The 12,982-nt window shown below is 42.4% G+C and overlaps 1 protein-coding gene across 3 annotated transcripts in view; it reads left to right on the top strand.

Moving 5' to 3' along the window:
* Positions 1-8,637: 8,637 nt before the first annotated feature.
* cth (cystathionase (cystathionine gamma-lyase)) overlaps positions 8,638-12,982 on the top strand; it is a 71,256-nt gene continuing 66,911 nt past the window's right edge. For 2 of the 3 annotated variants that reach the window (XM_087978445.1, XM_087978444.1), the window contains exon 1: positions 8,638-8,814. In XM_087978445.1, the coding sequence (XP_087834571.1) occupies positions 8,638-8,814 (177 nt within the window). The remainder of the gene's footprint in view (positions 8,815-12,982) is intronic. The other variant, XM_087978446.1, reaches the window with a different exon arrangement.

Below are 12,982 nucleotides of genomic sequence, written 5' to 3'. Positions count from 1 at the left end.
CCACTCGCTCTAACCATTTATCTTTCTCTAGGTTGTGTATCATTGGATATTTTGTTCCCAGCCCTGATCTTCTTGCAACCATGTCTCTGTACTTTGTACTTGTCAATTTCAATCTGCATTACAAACTCATTTACCTGCTTTTGCATATATGTACATTCAAGGACAACACCCTCAGTCCTGCATTGACGGCCCCACTTCTCATTGTTGTTCCCTTATCTGCTGTGCCTGAAGTTAGATCCCTGACCCTTTCCATACTCTGTGTCCTATTACTTGTTCTGGAAACTTCAATAAATTTTGCTGAACCCTTTCCCACTTTGACACTACCATTATTTTTCTATGCAATTGAACCACCAGTACCACCCCCACTTCGCCAACCCCATCCTAGCTGTGTTGTCCAAACATGCTGGCACTGCCTACAGTATGGAAATAGGCGATTTCTTCCAACAAATGCACACTAACCCTCTAAAGTGCATTCCACCCAGACCCATCCCCCTACCCTATCCGTGCAACCTTGCATTTTCCATGGCTAACGCACCTTACCTACATATCATTAACCTTTTTGCATCATTAAGGATGAAAATGTTCATGGAACCACATTCTCCTGTTAATTGTTTAATTTTTCATCATTTTTCACAAATAGGTATAGTTGGACTGAAGAGCTTAGAGCTGGTTTGTTGATCATAGCTTTGTTGTAGTATTTTGCTCTCACTCGCTAAGGTGCATATAGATCTGTGCTGTAACTTATCCAGGATAACATCTCATTTTTATGGATGTCTGATGCTGCCAATAGTATGCTCTCTCACATACTTAAGTGATCTGGGGTTGGCCACTAGTTTAAGAGTACAGTAGTCTCCCCATACCCATGGGAGATATGTTCCAAGACCTTCCGCAGAAGTCTAAAACTGCAGATAGGAGTGAACCCATTCATTTCAATGGGAAATTTACCTTCCTGGCAACCCCCTGGTGCCTGGTTCTGGAACGTTCCCTGTAATATATTTGGGCCGCAGTAAACCACAGGTAACTAAAACCACAGAAAAAGATTCTGCGGATACGGCATTTGCCCTGTAATGGTAGTGAGAGAAATGGCAAATCATAAAGTTATAGCTTGTTTCAGCATGCAATTCTGTTACTGCAGATAGCCCACAATTATCATCGATGTCAAGTTTTCAGCTGCTGGATCGGTTCAGAATTTAGTCCGATGGTATTACCACACAACATGTCAGTAGGTACACTCAGTGTGAAGATGAGACTTTATCTCCATAACGATTTTGTGGTGTTCAGTCCTGTCAATATTGACACATGCAAGCTTTCAAACTTTCAAACTGCACTAATCACTTTGGATTTGAAGGAATGCGGTAGCTTCCTTGTGCCGGCTTTGTCTCATGATGGTGGACTGGAACATCAAAGGAGAAATTTTATCTTGACTGAAGAACTGCATTGTGGGTCTGGCAACATTGAATGCAAGATGGGATATTTGCTCAAGATGCAGAATTACTAAGGTTTGCAAACTGACTATAAACTGTGCTGGAGCTGTGACCATTGAAGAGGCCTCCTCATTAAGATCACAAAAATGCCTTCTCTGCATCAGTACTAGTTTGGACAAGGGTGTTAGTGGCAATGATTTGGCCATCTCCCTTTTCTGCTGAAGTGCAGCCCTGAAATTAAAGCCAATGAATATGAGGTGCACTTTCTGAACCAGTTAACCCCATCATCCCAGGAATTGCTCCAAATGCAAACACATCCTTTATTGAGAACAAAGACAAAGAAAGTTTACAGCCCAGGAACAGGCCCTTCAGCCCTCCAAGCCTGAGTCGATCCAAATCCACTGTCTAAACCTATTGCCCAATTCCTAAGCATCTGTATCCCTCTGCTCCCCACTTACTCATGCATCTGTCCAGACGCACCTTAAATGAATCTACCGTACCTGCCTCTACTACCTCTGCTGCCAACATGTTCCAGGCACCTAACACCCTCTGTGTAAAGTACTTGCCGCATATATCCCCCTTAAACTTTTCACCTCTCACCTTGAAAGCGTGACCTCTTGTTATTGAATCCCTCACCCTGGGAAAAAACTTATCTCTCTCGACCCTGTCTGTACTCTTTATGATTTTGTAGAGAAGGGGAAACCATACACAAGACTCCAGATATGGCATAAATAAAGCTCTGTACAGTCGCACCAACATTTTTCTGCTTTTGTATTCAATTCCCCTTTTAACAAATGCCAACAATCCATTTGCCTTCTTCATGGCTTGCTGCACCAGCATCCCAACTTGTGATTCATGTCCCAGGACACCCAAATTCCTCCGTCCCACTACATTCTGTGAAACCTCTCCTTTTCTATTTTTCCTACCAAAGTGAAAAAGGTTACATTTTCCCAGATTGTGCAGCTGCCAATTTTTCTGCCCTTTCATTTATTTCTATCTCTTTGTAGACTTTTTACGTCATCTTAAAAATGTACTTTCCTAGTTGTCTTTCTGCGAAATTAGTTATCATACATACAGTGCCTTCATCCAGATCATTAATATAGATTGCAATGATGTACTTTATAATCTTGTCTCTTTGTACTACTAAAGAATATTTACAAAGTCTGCTGAGGTATGAAAAATCATTACCTTCATGAAAGAAACATTTTACTGTTGTTGCATCTAGCCATGAATCTACAAGACAGCAAAATCATGTGATATGGCATCACATCCTGTGGATGATGTATACTATGACTTATTAAGCTATCACAGTCAGATTTAACCCCTCACATGAAACAAAGCCCTGTTGGAGTGGGATTGATCATTAGCTCAGAAATACAACGTGAATGTCTTCATTCTTTCTCAGCAACGTTTCCACTATATGCGCTGAAAAAGTGTTGCTGGAAAAGCACAGCAAGTCAGGCAGCATCCAAGGAACAGTAGAATCGATGTTTCGGGCATAAGCCCTTCTTCAGGAATGAGGAAAGTGTGTCCAGCAGGCTAAGATAAAAGGTGGGGAGGAGGGACTTGGGGGAGGGGCGTTGGAAATGCGATAGGTGGAAGGAGGTCAAGGTGAGGGTGATAGGCCGGAGCAGGGTGGGGGCGGAGAGGTCAGGAAGAAGATTGCAGGTTAGGAAGGCGGTGCTGAGTTCGAGGGATTTGACTGAGATAAGGTGGGGGGAGGGGAAATGAGGAAACTGGAGAAATCTGAGTTCATCCCTTGTGGTTGGAGGGTTCCTAGGCGGAAGATGAGGCGCTCTTCCTCCAACCGTCATGTTGCTATGGTCTGGCAATGGAGGAGTCCAAGCACCTGCATATCCTTGGTGGAGTGGGAGGGGGAGTTGAAGTGTTGAGCCACGGGGTGGTTGGGTTGGTTGGTCCAGGTGTCCCAGAGGTGTTCTCTGAAACGTTCCGCAAGTAGGCGGCCTGTCTCCCCAATATAGAGGAGGCTGCAATTTCCCCCCCGGACGTGGTCGACGATGCCCTCCACCGCATCTCTTCCACTTCCCGCTCCTCCGCCCTTGAGCCCTGCCCCTCCAACCGCCACCAGGACAGAACCCCACTGCACCTCCACACACATCATCTATTGCATCCGCTGTACCCGATGTCAGCAATGTCTGCCAAATGGTTGGCAAGACATATAGAAGGAGGCCAGCAGATGCCACAGGTACGGCCATGATGCCTTGCCTTGAGAATACAAGGCATCTCTCATATTACCTTTCAATAAAACTCTGACCTCTAATGCACAACTACATTGTTGTAGGTGCAGATGGAATGCCCCTCATGGTATATTTTGCTGCCACCAATAGTTAGACTATGTTCCTGATACCAAGTGTGAAAGGATGTCCATGTGAAGTGTTTGACAGATGAGATGCTTGTCTTCAACAGAATAGATGAATGGGTTTATTACATAGTATTTAGTAGCTATTTACATTCAAATCAAGTTGCCATAGTTTCACCAGACCATAGGGTCACAGTCTTCCTTAGAGAGAGACATCTAGTGGTGATTTAACCTGAGGGCCACCATACCTCAGACATGGGGAGAGGTTGTGAAGTCGAGTCCTTCATAGTTAGTCAATGGGGAGATTGAACCCATGCGGTTAGCATCACACTGCTTCACAAACCAACCACCCAGCCAACTGAGCTAAACCAACCCCTGCTTGTTACATTATATATGAGTTACACAATAGTCTCTTGTGAGACATCAGAATAGACCTAAGAGTTAGTTGACATAACTGTTCTGCTATATAGAGTTTAGCACTGGACTAAAGTTAGAACACTCGGAACTCTGCTTAGTTCTTCCAATAAATATTTCCTTGTATCCTAGAGATCATCTTATAATACTAGTTCACACTTTCAGATACTAACTGTCTTATATCACACACCATTCCTCATTGACTGCCAAACATGATAGTGTAATATGTCTGTGATAATCCCTGCAAAGCCCAGTGCAAAATCATGAATTACTCTCCTTGTGAAGCTTGTTGAGTATGAGTTATCTTGGTAACAGGCCTGCCTACCTGGAGCTCATCACCTGAGACATTTATAAAGCAGACCCAGGTGGTGGTTAATAGTTGGAAAAAATGTCGTAGGGATGTGGTGGTGGGAAAACCATTCAGTTGTGCATAAGATAATTTTTGGAAATGGAATCAAAAGTTAAAAGCAGACTCAGGGATGATTCTCAGAGCTGTCTGTCTTGAGATGGGACTAGCTATTGAATGGTTCTATTTTGAAGTTCAACAATAAATGGTGTCCTTTCTAGTCAGGCTTACTAAACTATTACAATGGCTTTGAATGAATTCAACCAACAAATGCACATGGAGCATAGAATGGTTGAGTGAACAAAATATATATTATTGTATACTTGTGCATAAAATAACAATGTCTCAATTGGAAGTACAGTTAGGCTTAATTAATTGATTTTTTTTCTGTAAGTGGACCAGACAAGACTTTAAATTAGTAGCATGTAAAATAAGTAATTGAGTGCAACATAACACCTGAGCCACAGCTTATAACTAACTGCTGCAACTGTGTGATTAAGGAACTTGGGGAGGAAGGGAAAGAGATACTCGAATGCCTCCAGTAATTAATTCTTGCTGTGATAAGTAGAAGGAGCTAATTATTTGGTGAGTGTCTAAAGTCTATTCAATTCCAAAGATTCAACATCATGTTACAATTGGTAATATGATTAATAAAGTATATATAAACATATGTAAATATATAATTGAATAAAATAATTCATTTAACTAGAACACATTAAGGATAGCTGGGTGAATGATGTGTCACAGCTGCAGTATGTGAGATCTCCTGGACGTCAGTTGTGGGTTAAGGAAAATATGTCTACAGTTAGTGTTTGAAGTTTAAACAAATTTGGCTCAGAGTTTAGAAGATTAACCTGGATTCTTTGTCCCAAAAAGCATTCACCTTTGATAGGATTGGGTCATCTAATCTGGTTAGTGTTCAGGGACTGGAGAGTATGTTTATGAATAAGACAGGTAATTGGACCCAGACAGCAGGAGTACAGCAGCCTTGGCCTTTGCAATTGTTTAACATAGATGACATTTTTTCACTATGTCTGGATGGGATCAGGAAAAAATAACTGACCACGGTACCGTGGCACAGGAAGTCATTCACATCAGGAGAGTGAAAGGAATGCAGTGGTAATAGGGGTCAGTGTGGTCATAAGTGACAATCAAAAGCAAAATGCTCAAGTCCCCCCAGATGGCTGTGTGCCTGCCCAGTGTCAGGTTTTAGAACATATGCTGAAAAGTGCAGCAGGTCAGGCAGCATCCAGGGAACAGGAGAATCGACGTTTCGGGCATAAGCCCTTCTTCAGGGCATATGTCCTTTTAGAACATATGCTCAAGGCAGGAGAGGGAAGGTTCCAGCTGTTGTGATCCACACAGGTACCAACAGCATAGGCAGAACAAAGAAGAACATCCTGTATAGTCACCACGAGGAGGTAGATGCCAAATTATGAATCCAAGCTCAAAGATTATAATCTCTGAAATGGGCTGCATGCATTTTTGTATTCCTTCATGGGTTAAAGGCATCACTGTCTAGGCTAATGTTTACTTCAAATCTGTATTTGGGTGGCAAGGTGGCTCAATGGTTAGCACTGTTGCCTCACAATACTGGGAACCCGGGTTCAGTTCCAGCCTTGGATGACTGTCTGTGTGGAGTTTGCACATTCTTTCTGTGTCTGTGTGGATTTCCTTCGAGTGGTCCGGTTTTCTCCCACAGTCCAAAAATGTGTAGGTTGGATGGATTGGCCATGCTAAATTGTCCACAGTGTCCAGGGATGTGTAGGTTATGTGGATTAGCCATGGGAAATGCAGGGTTGCAGGCATTTGGGTGGGGTGCTCTTTAAAGGGTCGGTGTGGACTTGATGAGCCAAATGACCTGCTTCCACACTGTAGGGAGTCTATAATTCTAGTTGTCCTTGAGAAGGTAGTGGTGAGCTGCATTCTTGAACTGCAGTGGTTCATTTACAGTAGGCGAAGTCACTATACTGTTAGGTAGGGAGTTCCAGATCATTAACAGTGAAAGAACATTGATGTATTTCCAAGCCAGGATGGTGAGTAGCTTGGAAGGTGGTGGTGGTTTCATGTGTCCACTTCCCTTGTCCTTCTTGATGGTAGTGGTCATGGATTTGGAAGGTGCTGTCTAAGAATCTAGTGCATTTATATGATGCAACTTGTAGATGCAACAATGGTGGAGGGAGTGAATGTTTCTGATTGTGGTTCCAATCAAGTGGGTTTCTTTGCCCTGGATGGTGTCAATCTTCTTGAGAATCGTTGGAGTTGTACTCAATCAGGCAGTGAGTATTCCAGTATACCTGCATTCATTGCGTGGAAATCATATGGCAAGTCCAGTTCAATTTGTGGTCAATGATAACCCCCAGAATGTTGATAGTGGTGGATTCAGTGACAGTGATACCACTGAATCTCAAGAACCGATGGTTAGATTCTCAGTTGTTGGAGATGGTTATTACCTACCATTTGAGTGGTGCGAATGTTACTTGCCACTTGTCAGGCTAAATGAAGACATTGTCCAGGACATGCTGCATTTGAACATGGACTGCTTTAGTATCTGAAGAGTTGTGAGTGGTGCTGAGCATTGTGCAATGATCGGCAAATATCCCTCCTTCTAATCTTATGACAGAGGGACGGTCATTGATGAAGCAGCTACAGATGCTTTGGGCCAAGGACATTACCCTGAGGAACTCTTGCAAAGATGTGCAAGACCTGAGATGACTGCCCTCCAAAAACCACAAACATCCTTCTTTGTGAGTGGTGCGATGGTAATTGGCTGGGTTGGATTTGTCCTACTTGTTGTTTACAGGAGATACCTGAGCAAGTTTTCACATGCAGTGTTGCTGGCAGTGTGGTTAGCTGTACTGGAAGAGCTTGGCTGGGGGAGCATCAAGCTTCGGAGCACATGCCTTCAGTGTTATTGTTGAAATGTTATTACAGCCCATGTTTTCTCAATATTAAATGCTTTCAGCATGTATTGATATCGTGTAAGTGAATTGAATTGGTATCTGTGATGCTAGGGAGGAGACTGAGATGAATCATCCAATTGGCACTTCTGGCTGAGAATTGTTGTAAATACTTCAGCCTTATCTTTTGCTCTGGGCTCCCCTGTTTGTTGAGGATGGGAATATTTTTGCAATGTTCTCCAGTGAGTTGTTTAATTCTCCACCATCGTTGCTGCTTCGTTGGGTGGGGATTTATTTAATTCTGTCTGTCACTTGCAACTTATTGTATTTGGCATGTTAAGTAGTCTGGTGTTGTTGCTTCACCAAGTTGACCCTTCATTTTTAGATCTGCCTGGTGCTGCTCCTGAAATGACCTTCCTCACACTTCATTGAGTAAGGGTTGATCTGCTGATTTGCTGGTAATGGTAGAGCTGGGGATATGCCAGACCATGGGATTGCAGATTGTGTTGAATTAAACAGCTCCCGTTGATAGACTACAGTGCCTTAAAAGCAGATGGAAGCAAAGTCCTTGAACATTTTTAAAACAGAGACTAGATATATTTCTTTGTTTATGCAATGTAGTGAAAAGGTTATCAAGGTTAGGTGAGATTGTGGATTTGAAATTACAATCTGATCAGTGGTGATCTTACTAATTGACTAAGGAGGAACAAATAGCCTGTTCCTACTCCTTGTTCATATGTTTTTATGTTCACACATGCCCAGATTCTTTGAAGAAGGTACTGCTTTGAAATTGCTTCCTAAAGACAAAGATTATCTACAATCACACGCAACATCTCTATGGAGTAGTGGTTTAATAAATGTCGGTGTCATTTGTCAAATGACTCCAAATCTGGCTGCTCATGATTTAATTCTTTAAGATTCCTTTCTTTTACCCAGTTTAGGTGTTCACTGCTTATGCCCCTTTTAAAAATGTATGTTTTGTGAAATGAATTTCACTAGCATCGATGGCTGTGTCTTCTTGTTCATGGTGAGAAAGAGTAGACCGGGCATTACTGTCTATCTGAAGGAGTGGCTGTGGAGCATATCTTGGAGAGTGAAGCCACACCTCCAACTTCTGCTGATTAGCTGATCAATGACACGTCCTGTGCATTGTCTTTTGAGCTTGAGCTGCTGATCATTAGTTGTGCACTTATTTTCAGTTAGAGTTATTGTACTGAAATAAAACAAAACAGAATGTCTGCAGGGTACGAGGAAAGTGAGCTGTTGAGTGGATTTCAGGCACATTTTGAACAATTTTCTACCCAGGCACTTCATGTGGGGCAAGAACCTGAACAGTGGAAGTCTATGGCAGCGGTGCCTTCAATATCTCTGCCTGACAGTTTGAAACAGAGCACCTCAGGCCAACTTGCAGTAAGTATTTAAATACAAGACAACATTAAGTTTTGAGTACTGATCTTGACTATGAAGTATGAAGAGACAAAGCCTTGTGTAGACTTATTTTTAGCTTTTTAAAATTACAATTAAACACTATTGGAAAAAATGAGGACATTATTATCCCACAGTCTATTCTGATATCACGCATTGGTTCCGTTCTCGTGCAATCCCAGGTCATAAGAAAATCGTGTAATAGCAGCAACCTTTAAACCAATGGGACTGAAATCACATTATAGCCAATACAGGTACAGAAAGTTCTCATTCTACAAATAATAGTCTAAGTTCTTCAATCGTGTTATAGCCGATTGGCACTGAAGAAACGCACATTATAGCAGAAATGACTGTACCAGAAATTTACTGTGTGTATTGTTTTAAAGATGGTTTACTGGCAAAAGGAACTGGATGTGTGATTACAAATTAATGTTTTGTACCTTGCTTTGGATATGGTATGGGTTGCTTTTCAGCACACATTACTTGCTCTCTCGCTCTGTAAATGACGTGAAATTTTATCATGGGAACATATGTAAAACTGGGACAAAGTAAGTTGCTGGAACTGATGTAGCTTTATCCTTCAGCTGCTGAAGTTGGTGTTGGTATGGTAGTTCATAAGTTTTGAAGTGACTGAAGTTGGCTTTGATTCTCAAAAGGCACAGATTAACACCTGTTGTCACGATCTGACATTTCCCTGTTCCTCAGGTTTGTGCTCTGTTTGCAAAGGGAAGGGGCAAGCGAGCAAGTAACAGTCGGATTGATTGTTGATCATTTTGATCAGTGTAAGGACTCCTTGTGTTGATACGTTTTACGATTCTATGATCATCTTGTGCGGATTTTAAAGAGGAGCAAAGATTCCCAGTTGCAGGGGTTTCTTCCACACCACCTAAAACTCAGCCAAGAGTACAACCCACGAACATTAGTTGCCCCACATCCATTCTTCAGCACTCTTTTGTTGAACCAAGACTTCTGTCCTTCACTTCGAAGGAATTCCCACCTCAGGGAGCTGCTGGCAAATCTGATTGGCTGGCAGTTCTGTTGTCACTACAGTGCCACTGGGAGTGGTGGCTGTTTCTGGAACTACAAGGAGGTCCTGGTTTCTATGTTCCAGAGGCAGAATGGAGGCAAGTGCCAGGGTCTGTCAATGGGGATGGGAGGAGAAGCTGCTAGGGATGGGAGAAGATGTCCTGATGAAGAGATTGAAGGAGAGGGAGAATTGGGAGGGTGAAGCACTCGATGTGTGAAGGAGTCTAATGAAGCTTCGAGCAGGGTGACCTCTGGGCTTACCCATTCCTTCATCCATAGCAGTCACTCCCTGATCTCCCTCCACCACATCAGAACTTAGCAAAGTTTAATGTTGCCTAAACATGTTAAATGGATCTTCAAACAGAAACTAGAGTATATCCAAGATCGGATGAGGTCAAAGTCAAAATGTGGAAGGGTGAGTGACCTTCTTACTTGTCTTACCTATGCTCATGTTGTGTTCAGAAAGACAATGAGTTTATTAATCGAAGCGGTCAAGCAACCAAACCAACTGGATCAAACTTTAGAGCCGTATAATGTGAGTTTGCCTCCAGCAGGGTATTTTACCTGATGAGGCAATGCTTAAATTATCCCTTGTAATGTGGGAATCTGGGTATGGATATCATGTTATTGAAGAACTCTACTGATATTTATTACAGCTATGTTGTATGCAAATATCAGTTTATAACAGAATCCATACTTCCTGTAGCATGCCATGATCCAAGTGATCCTGAGTAAGATAGAGTTTGAGAACCTTGTACCCTCAGATCACATGTTATGAAAAAGTGATGATATTGTGAGCATTTCTCTTAACGGCGTACTGATATACTAGCCATGCAAGGTAACACAACACTGTACAAAAAGCATATGGTTGCTTTACCTTTGCAGCAATGTGTCAACCTGAAAGCTACTACAGCTGTGATTGAAGCAGAATGGACCCAAAAGCAGGGGCAGAAGGAATGTTCAAAAAACAGAAAGTTAGTGTACAAAACTATTGACAGGATAGTTCAGAAATTGAAAAACCTTCAGAATTGAAGCATGACTTGGGCTTCCAGATTTCAAGCTGAACATGGGAATGCTGGATGACTCAAGAAGTTGAGGTTTTGGTTAAGAAAAAGAAAGAAGCATGTGTCAGGTATAGTTAGGATAGATCGAGTGAATCCTTAGATGTGTATGAAGGCAGTAGGAGTATATTTAAGAAAGAAATCAGGAGGGCAAAAAGGGGACATGAGAGAGCTTTGGCAAATAGAGTTAAGGAGAATCCAAAGGGTTTTTACAAATACATTAAGGACAAAAGGATAACTAGGCAGAGAATAGGGCCCCTCAAAGTTCAGCAAGGCTGCATTTGTGTGGAGCCGCAGAAGATGGGGGAGATACTAAACAAGTATTTTGCATCAGTATTTTCTGTGGAAAAGGATATGGAAGATATAGAATGTAGGGAAATAGATGGTGACATCTTGAACAATGTCCATATTACAGAGGAGGAAGTGCTGGATGTCTTGAAATGCATAAAAGTGGATAAATCCCCAGGACCTGATCAGATGTACCATAGAACTCTGTGGGAAGCTAGCGAAGTGATTGCTGGGCCTCTTGTTGAGGTAATTGTATCATCGATAGTCATAGGAGAGGTGCTGGAAGACAGGAGGTTGGCTAACGTGGTGCCACTATTTAAGAAAGACAGTAAGGACAAGCCAGGGAACTATAGGCCAGTGAGCCTGAAGTCAGTGGTGGGCAAGTTGTTGGAGGGAATCCAGAGGGACAGGATGTACATGTATTTGAAAAGGCAAGGACTGATTAGGGATAGTCAACATGGCTTAATGCGTGGGAAATCATGTCTCACAAACTTGATTGAGTTTTTTGAAGAAGTAACAAAGAGGATTGATGAGGGCAGAATGGTAGATGTGATCTATATGGATTTCAGTAAGGTGTTTGACAAGGTTCCCCATGGGAGACTGGTTAGTAAGGTTAGATCTCATGGAATACAGGGAGAACTAGCAATTTGGATATAGAACTGGCTCAAAGGTAGAAGACAGAGGATGGTGGTGGAGGGTTGTTTTTCAGACTGGAGGCCTGTGACCAGTGGAGTGCCACAAAGATCGGTGCTGGAACCACTACTTCTCATCATTTATAGAAATGATTTGGATATGAGCATAAGAGGTGTAGTTAGTAAGTTTGCTGATGACACCAAAATTGTAGGTGTAGTGGACAGTGAAGAAGGTGACCTCAGATTACAACAGGATCTTGATCAGATGGGCCAATGGGCTGAGAAGTGGCAGATGGAGTTTAATTCAGATAAATGTGAGGTGATGCATTTTGGGAAAGCAAATCTTAGCAGGACTTATACACTTAATGGTAAGGTCCTAGAGAGTGTTGCTGAACAAAGAAACCTTAGAGTACAAGAGCTGCTTGAAAGTGGAGTCACAGGTAGATAGGATAGTGAAGAAGGCATTTGCTATGCTTTCCTTTATTGGTCAGGGTTTTGAGTACAGGAGTTGGGAAGTCATGTTGCGGCTGTACAGGACATTGGTTAGGCTACTGTTGAAATATTGTGTGCAATTTTGGTCTCCTTCAAGGGTTCAGAAAAGAGTTACAAGGGTGTTGCCAGGGATGGAGGATTTGAGCGATAGGGAGAGGCTGGATAGGCTCGGGCTGTTTTCCCTGGAATGTCGGAGGCTGAGGGGTAACCTTATAGAGGTTTCTCAAATCATGAGGGGCATGGGTAGGATAAATAGACAAAGTATTTTCCCTGGGGTCAGAGAGTCCAGAACTAGAGGGCATAGGTTTAGGATGAGAGGGAAAAGATATAGAAGAGACCTATGGGGCAACTTTTTCACTCAGAGGGTGGTACGTTTATGGAATGAGCTGCCAGAAGAAGTGGTGGAGGCTGGTACAATTGCAACATTTAAAAGGCATCTGGATGGGTATATGAATAGGAAGGGTTTGGAGGGATATGGGTCAAGTGCTGGTAGGTGGGACTAGATTGGGTTGGGATATCTGGTAGGCATGGACGAGTTGGACCGAAGGTTCTATTTCCATGCTGTACATCTCTATGACTCTATGAATTTATTTGCTATTAAGATTGAGCAGAAGAGAGGATAGCTAGGAATAAAGTAAAGATATTAAAGAACCC

The sequence above is a fragment of the Chiloscyllium plagiosum genome, unplaced genomic scaffold (assembly GCF_037043375.1).
Source record: "Chiloscyllium plagiosum isolate Xiang-an unplaced genomic scaffold, Cpla_swu_hap1 HiC_scaffold_34, whole genome shotgun sequence".
Taxonomy (NCBI): Eukaryota; Metazoa; Chordata; class Chondrichthyes; order Orectolobiformes; family Hemiscylliidae; genus Chiloscyllium; species Chiloscyllium plagiosum.
Note: the sequence above shows the minus strand (reverse complement) of the source record. Positions and strands in the feature narration are given on the sequence as shown.